We start from the raw sequence: 21,477 nt of genomic DNA on the forward strand, positions 1-21,477 counted from the left end.
ACCAGAGTGGAAAAGAAAGCCTGTCCAAAGCTATTTTCACTCAATATTTAAGGGACCATGCCGTTCTGAGGATATTCAGCTGCTAGCAAAAGGCAGCAAGCTGTGACCATGTAGAAATGAAATTCTACTGTGGTAACATTTTGATGAAAAAAGAAGGCAGCTTTATATTATAAGTATGATAATGCAATAATAACAAAACGAAGTGAGGAAATAGTGAGCATATAACCAAAAACAGGGGTGATTTTCTCTCCAACAGATGCTAGCCTTGATGAGAGTTTTGAGAATGAATATATTTGGAATCAACGACAACCATGACCTAAAATGTCACCTGAATCTATTTTCATTCAGATAATAAGAGTAACATCTCACTACAAACAATTGAGAAGAGCAAAGAACCAACTGCTGCTGTAAACTAATGCAAACTATCCTTAATTTAAAAAAATTTTAAATTAATACTGCTAATGACACTCTTTGATGTGGGTCATTTAATTTATTTGAAGCATTACTCATGAGTGGTTAAGTTTAAATGGAAAGAGCTGTTTGAGTGAAAATGCCATCTCATTTTCCATTTAAAAGATCCAAGCAACAGGATATTTATCCTAATGAGCTTTAACATAACATTTGTTCTTACATGACACACTTCAATTTGTGATATTTTTTTCAATAATCATTTTCCTGCATAGAATTCTTCAGTGGCTTCCCACTGGAATTAGAATGATATTCCATTATTTCAGCAAGGGCTGTAAGACCCTCTACCACCTGGTCCCCTCACACCCCAGAGGTTTCACCTCCTACAACTCCTTCCTGCACCCACTAGGCTCTAGCCCACCGGTCCTTTCTTTCTCCCTCTAAGAAACCCTACCAGGATCATCTCAGGGGGCCCTGGTTCTGGATGTCCCCTCTGGCCACTTGCCTCTTTCCCATCATTTATGCATTGGCTAAAATGCCACATCCTCTGAGAGTCCTTCTCTGACCACCTGAGCTAAGAGTACCAGCCCTGCCAGCCAAGTCACTATTCTTCCCCCTTTTGTTTGCTTTGTGGCACTTATCACTATCTGAAATACTTTATTTATATATTTGTTTATTCATGTTTCATAATTTTAGTTGGTCCTCCCTCACCAGAATGTAAGCCCCCAAAGGGCAAGGTACTTTGTCTTAAGGCATTGTTAGTCCTCAGTGCTAAGAATAATGTCTGGCATGTTGTAGGTGCCCTGAAAGATTTGCTCAATGAATTCACTGCTATAATTATGAATAGTACAAAATTATATAATGTCACAAGCCAAAAAAAAAAAAATTCAAAGGTGACGATATGCATAGCAAAAAACTAGCCCTCTGCTGTGATGGTATAACCTTTAATAATCAAGCCTGTGAGACCATAGATAACTGACAGAACACAGGAATGTCTTCAACAGAGAAGAGGTGATGTAGGAAGAAGAAGAGTGGAGGTAGAATCAACTGCAATGTGGGGTCAAAGGGATCCTGAGCGAGGCTCATATCCTGGAAAGTGGAAAGAGCATGGCAGACTAATGAGAAATGGGAAAGATGAGGTCACAGGTCTCATGATAAAGAAACCATCCTACTGAAAGTCCACATTTGAGCAGAATTGACACCAGACTGGAGCAGGAACTACAGGGAAAGCGTGGCTAACCTGTGTAACCACAGATGCAGTATTTTCTGACACACTGATATGAAAACACTGGATTTGATACACCTGCTTTTAAGATCACTGAATTAAAACCTCCTTGATTCCTCTAAAATATGGTTACACAAGCCAGTTGAAAGGGTTTCTATTTATTTTTCAATGAATCTTAAAGTTGTAAAACACCTTAAGGGACCTAGTGCAATATCACAGCTGATACAAGAGTCCCTTCCCTAGCATCTCTGACATATTAAAAAGACCCAGTTTGAATACCTTCAGTGACAAGGAGCTTACTTCTTTATGAACCATCTTTAGTTACTAGACATTTCTTGCACTAACTCAAAACTCATTCCCTTGTAAGTATCTCCAAATGGTACCCAAAGAGGAGACCCTCCTGTTCCAATGTTATGCCTCCTACTGTTGATATTTTTTTTGTATCGAGCCCCAAATCGATCTCCCTGTTACTTTGACGTATTGGCTCTCGTTCTGTGCCTTACAGAATTTTAGATTATAGTACCCCAAATCTTTTAATACCTAAACCCTACCTATCTGTGGTCCAAACCTTTTTTGACTTCTCCCCTTGAAGTTTATATCCAATAACACAAACATGTTGTAGATCATTGAACATGTCTTTTCCTGCTCTAACTCAGTATTTCTCCTCCCTGCTTTAAACATGGTTCTCCTTCTGACCAAAATGCCTCAGTCACTAATGTGCCATGCAAACACTTCCTTTTTAAAGACAACTCAGTGGCTTCTTCTCTGTGAAACAGCCTCTCATTTCCTAAGCAGACTCTTGCACTCCAGTTTCTGTTTCTACTGTACCCAACGCAAATCTCCATTCACACTCACCTGAAGACTGCTTTGAAAAGTATGCTTAATTAATCCAAGGATGACCTTCACTTCCTGGACATTATTCTCCATTATTTTATTTTAAATATTTTAATTAATTGGTGGTTATAGTATTTTACAGTCTATTTGTTTTGTGCTTTTATCCTCATTATGTTTTTTTTTTTTAAAGATGGGGCCATACCTTTTGATTTATGTAGACTCAATTTTTAATACAATGTCAGGAGTACAATAGGTATTAAGTGTTGAATGATTAGATGGATTTCCAGTAGTAAGTAAATTCCACCAACCATAAAGTATTCGGCTGCATCCTAGACTCTCTTGCCTACCTGAGCCTCAAATGAGATTAACCTAAAATTTCAAAACATTTGGGAGGGAGAGGTGGAATACATAGCTAGAGAAAAATGAATGGATAGACGGATGGATGGATGGATAGAGGATGTGTCTGAGAGAATGGGAAGAAGGTAGCATCTCTTAGAATGGGAAAAGGTAAATTAAAACATATTAGTATAGTGGTTTAACATGTTGCTAATATTCATCGTAGTATCTGGGTATATACCAGCTCTATACTTTTGAGCTATGTAATCAAACATTTGTTGGTTTTAGAAAATAAGTGGTCTTGTAATGTTACTTGCATTAATAAGTAACAAAAGAATCTTATAAATCATACCAATAATCTTAAAAGTGGGAAAAATTAAAATTAAAATAGTACAGGATAAATTCTGGATGAAGATCATCCGTACATGGCTTAGGTACACTGTATAGTACAGTCTTACCTAGGAAGTGACATTCCACTTAAAAGGCAGCATGGTACTGGGAGGCCTCCGTTCTGGGTTGGCAGTGACCCATAAATTTAAATTTAAGATCAAGAGAGAATTCATATTGCTTCTCTTCCCACTCTCCCCAGCCAGAACAAGTGTGTCTACGGAGAGTTCTGTTCTATATAGCTTTTGATGGAGTGCTGTTTTGTTGAATATAGCCTTGGTATTTTTCAGATTCTAGCTATTAAAAAAGCTCTCCAAAATTTACCCTTTGTTGTCTTCAAAAATAACTTTTTGAAAATATTCCTTCTGGAAGTAATTTCGTGTTTTAAAAGTTACGATTTGGCTCACATAAATTATACCTTAAAACATCTGGAAAATAATTTCAAGGCATATTATTTAATGTATGACAAGATTCAATATCTATGGTCCATCCGTTCTGTATCAGCAGTGAATGTCTTCATGTCTATGTGCTAAGTGTTGATAACTATGTCTCCTGCTAATTATCACTCAGCCATGAGGAAAAAAGTGATGACTGTTTTAAACTTATAGACATAGGTCCTATCAATCAATGTTAATCTGATTATTTAGTTTACACCTTTTCATCACAGTATTTAAAATTAAAAGCTAGAAATGTGTAATTATGATTCCATTTTTTTGGATCCTTATACAAATATGAAACAACATTCATCATGCTGTATTCATCACAGAGACCCTAAGGAAAGTCTGACTGCAATCTTAAAGATGATCTTTCCCCCCAAATGGTAAAAAGAGGAAAGTTTCATTCCTAGATGGGTAAGGCCCAAGGCCATATAGCAAATGTCAGGAAGAACTGGGAAAGGGATCCAGATTTATCATCTCTGATTTGTTCTGTCTTCCTGCTACGACATGCTTCTTCTCAAGGTTTACACAAAACATGAGAGATCGAGTTAGATAAATTAGACAAAAGAGAGGATTTATTATACCACTTTGCGATTATGTTTTCTTCTAAAGAATTAGGTCAGAAAAGTGTTTTTAATATATAAACTGGAAAAACGTATAAGGACCATACACCTATTAGGACTCTTGTTGGTAACGCCATTAGATTTTTAAACCTTTCTACAGGCTGTAGTTTCCACAAAGGTCGAAAATGTTTCCATGTTGGATAGTGAAATCATACTGCTCACAAATGCAGCTACACTGGAATTTGAATAATTCACACAAACCTTGAAGAATGCACTAACATTGTCATTTTGTAATTCAGCAAATAATACCCCTGGTGTATTCGTGTTACTGATCTAAAAAGTTGTATTTGGAAGTGAATCAACTTCAAATGGTTGTGAGTTGGACAGATATGTGAAATTTGTAAATGGGTAAGTAAGACTAACAAATCTTATCAGGACATTTGATAGTTAGATACAAAATATATACATAAAACACTAAGAGTGCTCATATTTTAAACTAACACTCTGTACTCAAGTTACATAAGACCCTGCCTAGAATGCCCTTCTCCTTTAGCTCCTCTTTCTGAATCCTATTCAGCTCAAGCCTGACATTTTACATTTACCCTGCCCATTCTGGCTTATCAAGATCCCTTTTTCTCTGACCTCTCTTAGCATCAGAGATTTCAGTTGCCATGCATACACTTTTGTGTAATTTTTTATAAATTTTGCATGGAAAATTCTTTCTCCTCAATAAGCATAAATTTCTTGACAGTGGTGATTCTCATTCATTCATTCATTCCTTCTTTTATACTTTCCCATAGTAGTTCACAGAGTACTAGGCACATGGGAAACAGTCAATAAACATACTAAATATTTTTGAATAAACTGAGAGAATATATTTTGGAATAACACAAAGAGTGGTGATATGAACTTACAGACAGGTTGCTAAAAAAAAAGAAATTGATTATAAATCTTCTGAACAAAATTCTCTTTTAAAACAAAAGTATAAAGGACTAAGCTATAGCCTTTCTTAGTTTACAGATATGATTCCTTATATCATCATAAAGTCCTTGTTTTCCAACAGACACAGTTATAACAGTTATACTGATTTACATTGTGTCCCTAGTAAACTTATTACTTTGCAGTGTGTTCTGCTTGCTGTAGGATGGGAAGCTTACAGTGGGTACAATTTTCCTTGTCCTTTAAAGGTTTCAACAGATTATTGATAAGAATGAAGCTATATCTCATCCTCAAGGCAAATTATAATGAATTTAAAAATCCCATCCATCTTAATATAGTCATTTACTTTATTTTCAAATTATATTTAGATTTTAATGCTTAATTTTTATTTTTGTGTATGGGTTACCATTTTTTGTATTAGTATGCAATTGATATGTATCTTGTACAAAATCCGCTGCTATAAAAGTATATTTCACTATATCAAAAACTATGTTTTCTAAAATAATAACTTTTAAAGTTATAACAGCTGGAGCATTTAACTGAGAAGCTTAGATTTATATTAAATGCTATGATAACGTTTGAATGCTAATTAAATTAATATGAAAGTGCAACTGTCAAAATACTGTATTAAATATTAACTGAAGCCAAAGTTCCTCCATTTCGCCTTTAATTGTTTGACAGAAGTATGAAGAACAGTCAAATCTTTTATTATTATGTCTTTGGATTCACAAATTCACCTTACTCATAGTTACCTGGATAAATTAATGGTAGCTCTCAAGTAAAGGGAATTTTGCATATGCTTTGAAAAGCATTCAGGTAAAACACAGGCAAAATCTGAGCTTTATGAAATGCATATCCAAAATAAACACTCAACTTACCTCCAGTAGATGAGAATACCCACAAGAACCACTAGACAGATAAAAGTCAGGGCTGACACGATCACAAGGGGTATAACTGCCTTCTTCTCGGCTTCCAACCCCTCAGCTAGACCAATACGAGACTCATGGCTACTATTACTGGCCTCTGTAGTCGGAGAAAATTGAGAAAGTTGATATTTAAGCTTAAGGAAAAGCACAACATTTTTCAACCGAATAACTGCAATCTTCATTGCTGTTTGCTTACCTTTAAAATTTCGGCTCTATGAGACAACCAATGTCTATGATCATAAGCTAATTTAAGTAACACAAAGCTTAAAAAGTAAGGCAGGCTATCCAGTTGCAAAATAAGTGAGTCATGGGAATGAAATATACAGTGTGGGGAATTCAGTCAATAACTATGTAATATCTTTGTATGGTGACAGATCGTAAGTAGACTTATTGTGGTGATCAATTTGAAATGTACAGAAATATCAAATCACTATGTTGTGTAACAGGGACTAACATAGTGTTATAGATCAATTATACTTCAAAAACAAACTAATAAACTCACAAAAAAAGAGAAAAATAAAGTAAGCCAGCCTATCAGAGCTGAAGAACTATAATATCCCAACAAAGACTGGCGCCCTGGAAGAGATGCCATGGCAAGAAGTACAACATTGCCTTGAAAAGCTTATTAAAAGGGAAATGAAAATATTAAAATAAGAAAACTATTCAGTTTTTAAATAAAATGATCAAGAAAAACAGTGCTACTTACTGAATCACCACATATAATCTTGATTTCCCAAAATTAATTGTAATGGAAATATTTTTAATCCCACAGTTAGGTAAATAATTAGGAGCAACTAATAATTTCATGAAGAGAGACTCTTAGGATAACCCTCCTTACATTAGGATAACCCTTCAATCCAGCAAACTGTTTAACATTTAAACGTAGGTTGCTTTTAAGATGTTATTTTGAATGCCCTTCTTACCAACTGTTTTTCTTTACCAAAAATAAAAATACTATTGCATGTAAATTGAAGGAATGCACAGATCTAAGAAATTCTTTTTAAATATGCAAGTGTAAATTATGAAAAAGTCTAAATTCTGTCCTTTGGTTAATTTTAAAAGATGGCAAATAACTATTTTTGTGACCAGTCAGGTACATTATTATTCTAGCATATTCAAAATCACTGCAACTGAAGCTATCATTCTAAGTTGTTAAAAAAAATCTTCAGAACTGCAGGGTGTCAGTGGCCAGTCACAATTCTTCCCTTTTACTTTGAGGTGTGTGCAGTGTGAAACCAAGATGACTGAACATTAGAACCATTCTACCAGGATGATATGCTGACACTGCTACAAAGTAACAGCCCTTATCCTGTCTACCTGTAGAACTTCTGGAATAACTAAGTTTAAGCTCCTCATCAGAGTCTACATTGCCTCCTATACATTTGGTATGTTTGGTGCTTTTATATCAAGTATCTTACTCTTAGTGATATGAGACAACAACAATCTATTTAATTGAAAATATTATCAATTTAGTTGAAAATATTTGAGAATAAATTTGAGAGTCACAAATTCATAAATATAGCATTGAAATATATCTAACTGGAGAGAACTTAAGAGTTAAAATGACAGCTTCCTTCTGTAAGGAGAGATGATGCAGAAAGGGTCAAGAATTTAATCCACTCATATAGGAAATGCATCTATAAGTGACAAACAAATGTCCCAAGATGTTTGTTTTCATAACTATGGAAGGATTTTCTAGAAAAAAGCAGAATTCAAAGTTGTGACTAGAAATAATAAAGCTGTATAAAAAGTGGGAATATTGTAAGTCAACTGATCCCTGAGCTGTAGTTAACGTTCTTGTGAGAGAAGGCTGAACTTTACCTTTTATTATGTTAATCATATGCTCTGGTCATTACATATTGTAGGGAGACTCATCTAGAAGCCTAAATAATCTGACGGTGAATGTACCGGTATTTTTTTAAGAAAATTAGGAAAGCATCTTGCTTTATACACAATTGTCTTTACATTGTTTCTATTGTAATTATTGTTACCTAAGTAGAAAGTTTGTGGTTAACAAAGGAAATAAGCCACTTAGCAAAGTCCCTGGTACCTAGAAATTACAAATGGAGGTTAGTATTATTGTCTATTTCAGTCATACTTGAAGTGTGTCCCCCAGAATAGTGGCATCGGCATCACCTGGAACTTGCTAGAAATGCACGTTTTCGGCCCCTCTCCAACCATCCCAAATCTACTGAATCAGAAACTCTGCGGGTAAGACCCAGCAATCTGTGTTTTAACAAGTCCTCTGGGTGATTCTGATCCACATTAAAGTTTGAGAACCAATGATGTACATTAACTTACATACAAAGTGAGGTTATATAATTATACTGGTCTTCAATGACCACAAATATTCACTGCAGTATGTATATAGGTGTATGTGTATATATATATGTATCTAGATACATCCATATCTCATTTATATTGATGTATGTGCATACATATATATGAGATATGTCTGATCAAATATGTGATACATATGTAAGATATATAACACATAAAATATATAACAAATTACCACATATATATCATACACTCTATATACATGCATTATACACACACATGCACACACACAGAGTCCTGTATATAGACTTTTCTCATAAGTTCTCTGGGATGTCTGATTTTAAAACAAACCTTTTAATTAGGGAGTTAGAATGATAAATCCATGGTAATTACATATAATGAAACTTAGATATTTTATATAAGATCAGATACCACATGAAAGTAGATAATCCACTGGCTGCTTTGTATATACTATAATGAGGAACAACTAGTTATACTGATTTTTATATTCATTAGTTGACACTAAATATCTTTTTGGATATGGCTCTGTAGTGTATATGAGTTACCTAAATGATATGACAAAAATGCGCTAATAGACCATTAGAAAAAAAGAACTAAGATTAATATTTTAAAATTCACTTTGAGAATAAAACAGTAGAATTTTGGTATTACAAATTAAGCATTATACGTATTTTATTGTTCTCAATCATGAAAACGTAGTCCCTAAGAGACAGACACCAATGACACATGTTTCCAGTCTCAGTTTTTTATTAACTCCCTATGTGACCTAGATCAAGTAATCTAGTATCTTTGGGACTCAGTTTATGCAATCATAAATTGCAGATACTAATATCTGCCTTATCTATATTACTTTGATAAGCATGTCTTGTAAATTATTCTACATTCTAGAAGTAGGTAATAAAATGATAAGTTTCAGAATTAGTCTATATGCATTTGATAAAGAGGCATATTCAGTTATTGGATAAGACAGACTACATATGATTTTTTTACAGATATGTTTTAAAAATAGGCAAGAATTTCCCCCTAATCCTGTATGATCTTATTTACTTCATTAATTATGTTACTTGCTACTGTTAGATGTTATATTTGTATTTTCTCCTCATCAGTGGGAGAACATACTCAAATTAAATAAATCTAGTTAGTGCACTGAAGAGAAATTGCTAAGTTTTAGTCAATAATTTAAGGTTTGGCATTTTACAGTACATATAGTCTTTCCATAACAGCATAATCTAGCAAGAACATACAGATGATGTCACTACCTAAAAAGAAAGAAAAATGGATGGATTCCTGATTTTTTTTTCTAAATAAATCTAATAAAAATTAAAAAAACACAAGAACTATATTTGAAGCCAGATAACAATTCATATACATGGCAACACTAATGAAATATGGTGATTCATGAATTCCTTACTCATTTTCACATAACAGAATGTAAGTGTTTAAACTGGAACAAAGTGTTAAACAGGTATCAAGTCAGAATGTAGAAAAACTTCTCTATCAAAGTGTACAAACTTTTAATTGCTGCTGCACTGAAGGAAAAGTAGATAACTAATTCAAGGGACGGAAATAACAAAGAGGAAAACTATACTAATGAGATTGTTGTCTATGTTCTGGATTTTAAATATCTACTTTTATGCAATAAGAGTGCAAGATTTACTTTAGCCTATCTTTTGACCTACTGTTAAGATTTAAATATTTTCATTGTTGATTTAAAAAATGCCTTAAAATGTAATAAAAGCAAATTATAAAACTCTTATGATCAATGCAATGAAATTATCTAGTATTTCATATTCTTAATGGTTTTGAATTTCCCCTTTTCTCCCCCAGTGGCATCTAAAGCAAACATCTGTATTTTATATGCTGCAAGTAATCTGCTAGAAGAAACATCTGGCTGATAAATTAATTTGCATAAAATACATTAACAAATGAAATGCATTTCTACAGAAAATGTTCTAGTGTTGTACATCTTGTCATACAATACCTATACATACTATGCATATTAATGGCCATTATTTAACTTCTTAGAAAGGTGTATAACAGCAAGTATAAAGTAGAATGTATTTTGTTAGTTCACACTGCCCTCTTTAGGCAACATTAAGGTAATCAAACAAAGACAATTTTTAAAAATTAAAATCTTAAAAAAAAATCTTACCATTAACTCTCAGAACTTAGCAATAGAACATTTTTTAGAGCCCCCAAGCCGATGTGGATGTGCAATTATCTAATTCCTTTCCACTGGGTGGGTCAGAGAGAGGTGGTACATATATCGTATTATTATGAGTTTATAATTCGTTTTATAATTCAACAGAATTAGTTGACAACTTATTTTAGAATATGAGTAAACATTAAAATTAAAATCATCTAAAACACACTCCAATCTATCATTTAAAAAGCAGTGTACTGAAAATGTATTATGCACACAATAATTGGTCTCACATGTAATAGGTATCTTGCAGAATACGAAAAATTGACAATAAAAATCACCTTATCTATTTTGGAGAGTGTTAACTTAAGGATCAAAACACGTTGAGTATGCATTTGAAATAATGAATAAAATCATACTTTAAAAACTGTAAATTGATTTGTGAATATCTTGATTTTTAAAAAATGATGGCCATTTTACCAAATTTCTCTTCCCATGATTTTTCTATTTTTTGAGGCAGAAGGCCACCACACCTCAATCTATCCCTTGGATCCATAACTAACCTGCCTCTGAAATGTTGAATACTTCTGAGTGCCTGCTAGTAACAGGCGGTGTCGAGGACTGTGGGGATCCAGGAGTTATTTCTGAGTCACCTGCTTCCAGGACCCCATCACCATCTTTTTCATTAATATCTGGAAAACTGAAATCTGTGGAAGTCTCGTTATCATTAAGGCTATCTGAGGTACCTTGCCCTGATCCACTCTCTTCATCACTTGTAGGAACTGCCCAAGCTTTAGATTCTGGGCTGAAAGGAAGCAGGGCATTACCAGTCTGAATGTCATTTTCCTGTTTTCCATCATTGCGCTTGTGGGGTGGCACATGTGTTGGTGGTGATTTATCAGGACTTCTGTCCATATCAGTCTGACTGTCTGATATTACACCTGTGACTTTATTTCCTTCTTCAGAATTCTCAGACAGTGAGTATGAGACTGGGTTATTCTGATCCACAAGACTGTTTTCCTGGGTGTCTGAATCATTCATTACCTTTTCCTGTGATTCTCTATAGGAGGAGCATGACATACACTTATTTATGGCTAAGCCATCTCTATCTCTGCCATCATAATCATCATCATCGTAATCATCAGTATCACCACCATCACCACCACCCACTAAATCAGCATCAGATCTGGCACTTTGAGTCAGCTCAGAAGTTGTTCTAGAAGGAAACAGCAACTTGGTTGTGGTTACAGAGCGATCTTTGTTGGGAGAAATAACTGAAATGGAAACATACGCGTTTCCTAAAGGGACAGAATGATCAGCAGTTACAACTGTATCAGAAACAACTGTTGGGATACCAGCCAATACCTCATCAGACATAGAACCCTTGGCAGAGGTGAAGACTTCATCAGAGTAAACAAGCTTATTTATAAGCGTATCTGGTGGTGCGTCAACTGATAAAACAGGAGTAGCAAATGCATGCCTTCCTTCTGGGGGGGCGACCTGGTTAAGCTCCAAATTGGCAGTTTGGAATGACTCATCATTACTGTGCAATGACGGTACCGCTTGCTGGGAACTTTCGCTTTTAAGCAAAACTGGTTCAAAATATTTCTCACTTGCGTAAGAAATGGTTAAACCTTGAAGTGAAGCAGCGTGCATATTAGAAGTAGGCGATACATCAGAGACTGGTACAGATGTAGCGTGCAGCGTGTTTTCCCTTGAAGTGGAATTTGATGCCATGAGATGCAATATTGTAGAACTAATGTGATCAACCTTGGGGGTTTCAACCAATATTGGATCACTAGGCACAGCTGGAAGAGCAGTTTTAAGCAACGTGTCAACATCAGAAGCCTGAAAGGAAGGTTGCAGCAATACTTCAGTATTAAAAGAAGCTGAGGGCTCATGAAATAAGAGCTGAGTTGAAGGAGATAACATTTCACTAGAAGCAGGGTCAGAGGATGCTGGCTCTGAGTTTGCACTAAGCACAGGTTTAAGCGAAGTATCACCAAATGCTTGAGATACAGCGTGTGAAGACTGAACTGGAAAGTTATTTTCTGGAACTTGACTAATCTCATGAGCAAAAACCTTAGTAGCAGTAAAAGCAAGAAGCCCTGGGAGGATGCCCTTTGTGCTAGAAGCGCAAACAGGGGATTCTTGTAAAGACGCATTCAATTTATTTACATTATCATACAGGTCGGGCATGACTGTGCTTTCAGAAGGGTAAATCAGCTCACTGAAAGAAGAAATGTGTGGTTCCGTCTCATTTCCATGTATTGTGTCACTTTTAGAAAGCAGCTTGTTATTATCCCCAAACATAGATGTAAATTCAGCTACAGAAACAGGTGAAGACACGTTAAGGGCTGTCAGACCATCTGTGTCAGATAAAAGAAATTCACTATCAGAGGAGGCTCCAGACCACTCCCCATCACCAGAGAGGCCATGAGGAGGCTGCAGCAACGGTGCGCTTGGGGTTACTAAGGGAGACTCAGGCATCGGTACGTGGTTAGGGCTGCCAGGTAAGGAACCCTGAACAGACTCATGCACAGGTACTGCAGAACTGTAAGAAACACTGAAGAGGTATTGGGAGCCCTCATCATTAGTTAAGGCATAAGAAGGTTCAGGCCCTGAAGAACGTGCATGCATCATGACATCACTGCTGGACGGTTCAGCTTGAGAAAACATAAGCGTTTTATAAAGCACACCAGGTTCACTACCACCGAATTCCAAGGTCTCTGAGGCAGCATGAGTAGTGGTCTGACGGGACACCACATCAGAATATGGAGCAAGGCTGGGCTCTAACAGCAAATCACCCCCAGCCACCGGCAGAGAAGCATGCAGGGACACCTTATCACTCTCAAGAGCTGAAGTAACTTGTGGAAGGATTTGAGAAGCATGGTGAAACAATTCACTACCGAAGGAAGCAGAGGAAAATGGAAGCAAAGGCGCATCATCATAGGAAGACAGGATGGATTCAAATGACACACCGACACTGGGAAATACAGGCGTAGCATGCAAGGCCGAATCACTACTTGAAGCAGCAGGGGTAGTGTTGAGGATCTGATTGTCAAGCAACAAAGGGGTGACTAGAGGAAAGACTTCACTACTGTAGGAAGGTTGGAGAGGTGTCTCACCATTGTATACTGGTTGAGTTGTCTGCGGGTGTACCAGGTTGACGGTGGGGACCGAATCATGTTGTCCAGAGGATGGAGTAAAAGCATGAGGTGTTACCTCAGTTGGGAAGTAAGCAAAGGTAGAATAATGTGGCATTTCCACATCTGTGACCAAGGGACCCTGTGACACCAGTGGGCCTGGAGGAGAGGACTCAGTTGTCTTCTCAGATTCGTCAATATCCATCTCAGTGTAATTAGTCTGGAGAAAGCTCCCTCTACCTGATCCAGCATCGGGCAGTGTTGTCACATCTGTAGTACTAGGAAACCACACATTTCCATCAACGGAAGGATCCTTTAGAGATTCTTCCGAACCTGAGGAGGCTGAATCTTCTGAAGCATTTCTCGTCGATTCTGGTATAAGGACATCGTATGTGACCGCCTCTGGGATTTCTGAAGAAAACACGTAGCCATGGGATATGCTCTCAGAAACGAGTGGCACAGCGGAAGTTGCAGGACTGGAGCCTGAAGAATCATCGGCTTCCGTACTGAGCTTGAAATTGGTCAATAAACTCTCTTCCCCACTGATATCAGTAGATACCTCTTGAGATTCCGTTACAGAAATTGTATTTGAATATTCCACAGTCCCAGACAAGTTCATCTGTGGAAATCTGAGAACAGTTTTAGAGCCATCACTTAAAGAGGCTGAAGTGCCTGCCGGAGTGAGAGATGGTAGCTGGGTCGCAGTCTGTGAAGTCAAAGGAACATCTTTTTCTGGGTCTAATTCAGTGACTGGTTGGGAAGTGGAATCTAAGGGTGTGTTGGGAATATCACCCTTTCCAGAGAATTCGCTTCCTCTTGCTGGGGACCGGTTAGTCTTGGCCTCATTGTATTTCGTCGCTACTTGGTTGTAGTTTGTTGTGGTAGGAATCTGGGGTTCCTTTCTCCTGATTTGGTTTGTGGTAATGTCTCTACCAGGATTCACAACAGTGTCTTCTTCAGTGTTCTTTCCCTCTTCTTCCTCCTTTGAAAAACAAATAAGATTTAATGGGACATAAGGAAATAAGAGAAAAATGAAATCTTAATAATATCTTATACTGCACTATGTTGTGAATCTTCACTTGTGGGATTTTGGGAACTTCTCATAAAGCACCACCCCGTAGAAGCCATGACTCTATCCTATAACCATTATTATCCACCCTTGAGGGAGAGTAACTAAACTTAATGAAAACATCTTATTTATGGCTACTTTATTTTATTTTTATTTTATTTTATTTTATTTGATGAAAGAAAGTAAATTAATAAATACCACAACTTTGAAAAGAAGACACATTGTAGTGGTATTTACTTACTGAGAGTGTTATTTAACACAGTATTTATTTTCTTGTGTTTATATTTCTCTGTTCAGTTCATCTGGCAACAAGCTAAACAGCAATTAGCTTCTTGTATTGTGAAATGGCAATGAAACAACTTACTTCAAAGACAAAAGTAGCTGTATATTCAGAATATTTCATTGTATATATTAAGGATAAATCACAATTTTTAAGCCATCATAAGAGGAAGGTTTGGGACTGGAAGAGGTTTTTCATTTTGTTTATTATTTTGTTTTAAATACTTTTCCCTGAGAATTTCATCATAGATGGAGGCAGACATTTTAAAGACAACTTGTCAAAATATGGTTCTAGTACTGGTCATTAAATTTCGTGTTTCCTTTAGAAACACTATTCAGGTGACCCAGTCTTTCATGAACACTTATTCACTATAATGGCCCAGGAGTTACCTGGCTAGAGGTCAACCAAAACCCGTGCTTTCTTTTTTTTTTAAACTGTGCATTTAATAAAACATCTAATCATATGTTTAGAAAACTAAATTGCCAAACGTATCAAGATACGATATTTTTTGTCCACATGGGACATGATCTTGTAAGTTTGTTAGCACTGCCATCTATTAGACCTCTTAAGGCCATGTGCCTTAAAAAAAGAAAAAAGCTACCGAGTACAAATTAGTCAGTGAGAACGTGACCAATATTAGTAGAAAGAATCTGAACCTTTAACCACGTGTGCTCATGAGCTTTTGTCTCATACACACGGAAAGAGGCACTGTATGAAACACAAGCTTTCAAGCTTAATGTCTGCATCATTATCCAGAGGTTAATTATTTAGTTGGTTTTAAGTATTTTTTTAAATTTTAAGGCACATGTGACAACCCTGAGAAGTGAGTCATTAAAAATGGATATTCTCTTAGATTCCCCAGATACATTTCCTCACTGTGGTATTTCTTGATAAAATTTTGCATTCTGTTTGATGCCTTGTTCACAAGGACAACCAGGAGATTTTACCAAATAATTTCCTGAATAAATATTCCCCTAATCTTCAAGCCCAAAAACTTCATGTAAAAGGAAATAAGAATCGTTTGCCTTGACTTGCTCTTGGTGAAAGATACTCTTCTTTCCTTAGAAGTTCTCACAAACATTTGTTTTATAATCTGATCCAGAGTTTCTCTGAGGATCAATGTTAAACTTAGCAATATGGAGTTTCTGAACTCTTCCTCATTTTTGCAAATCTGGATATTTGCCTAGTTTTCTGGTATCACTCCACACTCTTACCCTTTATCAAGACATTCAAACTTTTTTTCTGCTCTATTCAAATCTCCATTTCCTTCTCTCCTCATTCTCAACAGACGGCTTTCCTGGTTATAGAGAAAGTAGAAGCCACTAGACAAAAACACACCTCTTCCTAATGTTAAAACATCAAAAACCGGGACCAACAAAATCCACCCCTGCCCCTCTCATCCTGTTGTAACTGAAGAGATGTTCCCCTTCCTTTCTATTTCCTACATTTGTGTTCTAATCCATTCTCTATCATCTTCTCGGGAACTGAATACAACTATTTCCCTCTATTTTGTATTTTAAATTTTTTGCTTTCTTGAATGGATCATTCTCATCAGCTTAAACTCAGATCTCTATTTAAAAGGAACATAAAGAAAAATCTCTAATCAACGTCTAGTATTCATTTTACCTCTCCCCTTCTCTTCACAGTAAAGTTCCCAAAACACATGTCATCTATCTTCTCTATATGATCTGACAATTTCTATCAAATCCCACAATAACATTGCTTCTCTTCCTCTTTTCTTAGATTCCCACACAAACCTCCTTTATCATCCTCCTATCACAAGCTATGTAGATGTCTATAAAACTGTTCTTAAAACATAATGCCACTCACCTTTTCTTCTATTCGATCTTTTGGAAAAAAAACTATACACACATTAAACACACATATCCCTTTCATTGCTTTCTTTTCTAGCAGATTTTAGACTGTGAGGTTCAGATACCTCTTAGAATCTGATGAAAGTAATGGACCTTTCATTAATCCCACCCAACTAAGTCTTGTACATCTCTATGAGGTCATATTATCTCATGTCAACATTTCAAGAAGAATATATGATTCATGTTCTATGATTACTTTATACATATCTGAAACCACAAATATTTTAATGGACACTGTTTCCTATAACTTCTTATGGAGTTATTGTGAATCTCTCTTTCACTATGGTTTTGATCTGGATCACACCTGTTATCCTTCACAACTTCTATTAAAATTTTTTTATTGTAAAGCCTTGATTGTGCTGGAGATACTTTGTCTTTCAAAGTCATGCATTCCTATTGGAAGAGAATTTGAGGAACATCTCCCAAAATATTCATTTCCATATTCAACCTTAGAACCATCACCGATACATTCCAGATGTTTGCCAACCTCTATCATTCATTCCTGCATGAATCGATGAAAGTGAATAGTGTTATGAACTGTGTTTGTGTCCCCCCTAAATTCACATGTTGAAACCCTACACCCCAAAAGTGATGGTCTTAGGAGGTGGGGCCTTTGGGAGGTCATTAGTATTAGATGAGGTCATAAGGCGGAACCCTCATGAATGGGATTAGTGCCCTTATATTAAGAGTCATGAAAGATTGCTTCTTCTACTCTGCTCTCCACCATGTGAAGACACAACAAGAAGTCTGTAGTCAGCAATCCAGAAGGGGCTCTCATCAGAACCCGGCAGTGCTGGTGCCCGGATCTCAGACTCCCAGGTTCCAGAACTGTGAGAAATAAATGTTTGCTGTTTATAAGCCACTTAGTTCATGGTATTTTGTTATAGCAGCCCAAACTGACTAAGACGCAAACCAATGATTGTAAAGATAATTTCTTTTTCTTGCCTTTGACTTGATTCTGGTAATCATTTCTAGGTATATTTATATCCACATGCATGTGCACATGTGTGTGCATGCAAATACACACAGACACACAGAGGTATCCTTAGCTGAGTTCTGTGAACTCTTGATGAAATGCGGACTGGTCATTTTGGTAAAATAGTCCTTTGTAAGAGAGAACTGCCATAAGATAAATAAATTATTGAGGTAATTATATCTGTGAAAACACAACTTACTTGCTATTTATTACGAGATAGTAGAATTAGTTTTCACAAGTTACCAGCTCATACACACATATGTACTTATGGACAAATTCATACTATCATTAACAACAGAACCTGGCTTTAACATCTAGTCTCAGTTATAATGAATAGCACATTTGGGCTTAGGATGAAATATTGAATATAAGCACAAACAGTCATTTTCTCTCTATTTCAAAAATTAAGACACTGTTAAAGTTTATAAATATCCTTAGATGCCCATTTACTTAAAGGACCTTGTGTTAACAACAGACATTTATAATATAAGTAGTCCAAACAAAAATAATCAAATTAAATGGGCAAAAGAATATATACAATTTATACTTTGACTCATATTTATTACCAATCTGTCAATCATTGGTTAAGTTAGTTAAAAATAAGCTGTACCAATATTAAGGATTGCTTAAATATTATTTTAGTCTTTTAGAAACATTTGAACATGAAAAAATTCCAATTTGTGGCTATAGTTCACAGCTATCATTATTTTTAAAGTTCACTGTTTTTCTAATTATCAACAAACCTTTTCTATCTCTTTTTAAAAATTATATCAATTAAAGTGTCTTCTAACTTCTTCATAAAAAAATCATGTATATTAATTACATGTCTATCTACAAAGCTCAGCAACTAATCCCACAAACAATGAATAATGCAACATGAACTTTTTATTAATGCAACATCTGAAACCTAACCGGTAATTCAAACCAGACTTTTTAATTTTAAAGCACTTGAATAAAAAGTAGCTATGATACCTTAATTATTTCTTCAGTTCCAATTAATTCAGGAAAGAGGTCAAGTTCTACAAAATTGAAAACAAAATTATTAACATTTTTATTCAACTATTTCAGCCTTATGGGTCAACCGTTGGATGGAAAGAGGGAAAAGGGGAAAAAAAGACTGTTAGTTTGGAAAATACAGAATTGCCCAAAATAAAAATTTTGAATTTCAGTTTTCAAGACTACTGAATGTTACATAACACAACACTACATAAAAGTACAGGAAACTGCACTCAAAACCTTCATCTCTATCCTCCAACTCCAACTCCCTTCCCTATTCTCAACCTAACTGTGATTGAAGCTAAGAAGGGAGAAGGGGACAGTGAGGCTGATATTACTGGGTGTAAAGAAACCCAAGTAATTTTTCATCAGTGTAGACTTACTTTCATTCTTAGCTGATAAAAGCTTTCATTCTTGCTGATAAAAGCATAGTTGGGAAAATGCTAGGGGAGAATTGACGGATTTATTTTCTTATTCAACTACTTATTCCTCAAGGTCCACTTCTGACTGAAGATCAAGTAGGTCTTTTTATTCTTCAGATTTGGGCTCATTCGTATTTGTACACAGGGTACTGCACCAGGTAAAAGGAAGAATGTTTTCCAGCAGGTCCAGCCTGGATTGGCAGCAGGAAGGACTGACTGGGGTTAGCCCCACACCTTCTTCCCAGGGATACTCAACTAATGCCATCTATGCGAGGAATATAATGACCAGGATCATTTAAGTCTGATTTTCCCAACTGGCTAGAATCAGCGTATTTCTAGTCCTTGGCTATCTCAATCCTAAAACAAGACCTGTCAGTAAATGTTAGGAAAGATAAGGAGCTGGTTCCCTCTCTCCAACAAGGAATGTAGCCCCACTGCCAAATTACTGAGGAGCTCGAGGACCACTTTTCCTCACTCTTCATCCAAGCTGCATCAGGAAGATGGGAGACAGGGTAACTGGGAGGGCTTGAGCATTATTACAAAGATGTCCTTCTTATGCCTATTATTTTAGAGAATCTCATTCCATCTCCAAAGTTTATGCTCTTCATTATCCTAAAGCTGCTTATATTCTATTTTTTATGCCTCTATAGATCCTCAAAGGAAATGCATAGTCTATAGAATTTTCAAAGGCATAACTGAACTAACATTAAATATTTATCAAATCCAGGCCTGTTTTACAATATAGACTTTCTTGAGTTTATTTTTATGATAAAATTTCTAGGTATTAAGAAATGTAAAACTATAAAATATAGTTATGTGCCTGAATTCTATTTAGATAAGAACTCAAGTAAAACATAGAAGTAAGCAAGCCCAGGCCCCATGAAGATTTAGATAAAATAAATACTCTTGACTATTTATTTTAAAGTTACTTACCCTGAATAATTTTCGATGCTATAAAAATGAAAATATTCATGGGAAACAATCATAGTCTTAAATCTTAACTCTCAATTATTATTTTTTTCTTGTTAAAAGAAGGAATTTGAAAACTTTCATTTGGATCGTGAGTGTTCTCCTTTTTCTATTTTTGTCTCTGTGAAACCCTTTCCCACCCTGTTTTTCATGCTCTTTATTCTTTATATTTTTAAATTAAAGTGATTTCAATAGTCTGAAACTGTGTCTCTATAAGCTCCAAGGAAACCAAGATATGTGAATTTTAAAATCGGTTGCAACTAAACTGTGAGAGAGAAATAAAAACAACCTTTAATATGATTTTCTAAAAACTACAATTAGAGAAGTTCATGCATGTAAAAATCTCCCATTTCAGCATGTGAACAATACATAATTTTATTGAAAATGTTTTTATATGGAGTCACTCCTTTTCGTGTACTTTTAAAATACTTTAACATTAATAAGGGCAAATCATAATCAAATGCTTGTTAAGTGATATGTATATTATACAGTAGATTTTTCTCTGTTAAGAGGCTACCGAAAAACATCTCAGCGAGAGTCCATTCTCTTCAACGTTCTTACAGAAGTGTTGTTATAAACTGGTCTAACTTCACCTAACTTTATACTTTTAATGAGCAAAGGTAATTCTCTTATTTATTGTCAGGGTTGGGGTGGGGTGTATATAATTATTACATTGAGGACTGATTTTCTTTTCTTTCAGTACTCTCTGTGTGTATTGCATTTGATTAATTTTTATCGTTTGACCAGAGCATAACTTAACTGTATAGATTATGTTTCCTATTAAGTTAAAATACATAATTCTACTCAATCATGTCCTCTAACGAGTATCAGGATCAGTGAGTTCTACTCTAACTGGCTTTGCTGTTTACCGCAATAAGAAGTAAGAAGTTTCCTTTGGGCCCCTTCAGGCTCTAGGGGCAGAACCTATGGGTCCAAGCAGCCCTTTGATCCTTCTTTATTTCATAGCACACTCATGGGTGAATACCCAAGTATGGGTGCCTTCGTGTTGGTACGTAAAAACCCACTTTGAAGGATCTTCATTTTGGTTTCCTACTAGACTCAGATCATTTGAACTGACCGAAATTCTGGGGTTGCCCAGGAACACGTTAATAGCCCTGCCCAAAATAATCTAGAAGTCTTTTGCTGAGCCTCTTCAGAACAATTTTGAAATAAAATAATTTTGAAAGGTGGTTTCTATCTCCCTGGAGAATCCGAGCCATACTCCTGGGTCTGAGAGCTCATAGCA

At 35.7% G+C, this 21,477-nt stretch overlaps 1 protein-coding gene across 4 annotated transcripts in view; it reads right to left on the minus strand.

The window, feature by feature from the left end:
• Positions 1 to 21,477, minus strand: part of PTPRZ1 (protein tyrosine phosphatase receptor type Z1) — a 165,463-nt gene that overhangs the window by 27,383 nt on the left and 116,603 nt on the right. For 2 of the 4 annotated variants that reach the window (XM_007177248.2, XM_007177247.2), the window contains exons 11-13: positions 18,817 to 18,863; positions 13,628 to 14,627; positions 6,008 to 6,152 (exon numbers count right to left, since the gene is read on the minus strand). In XM_007177248.2, coding sequence (XP_007177310.2) covers positions 6,008 to 6,152; positions 13,628 to 14,627; positions 18,817 to 18,863 — 1,192 coding nt within the window. Of the gene's footprint in view, positions 1 to 6,007; positions 6,153 to 11,062; positions 14,628 to 18,816; positions 18,864 to 21,477 lie in introns of all 4 variants that reach the window. The other 2 variants (XM_007177246.2, XM_007177245.2) reach the window with 1 other exon arrangement.

The sequence above is a fragment of the Balaenoptera acutorostrata genome, chromosome 7, assembly GCF_949987535.1.
Source record: "Balaenoptera acutorostrata chromosome 7, mBalAcu1.1, whole genome shotgun sequence".
NCBI classification, from domain to species: domain Eukaryota; kingdom Metazoa; phylum Chordata; class Mammalia; order Artiodactyla; family Balaenopteridae; genus Balaenoptera; species Balaenoptera acutorostrata.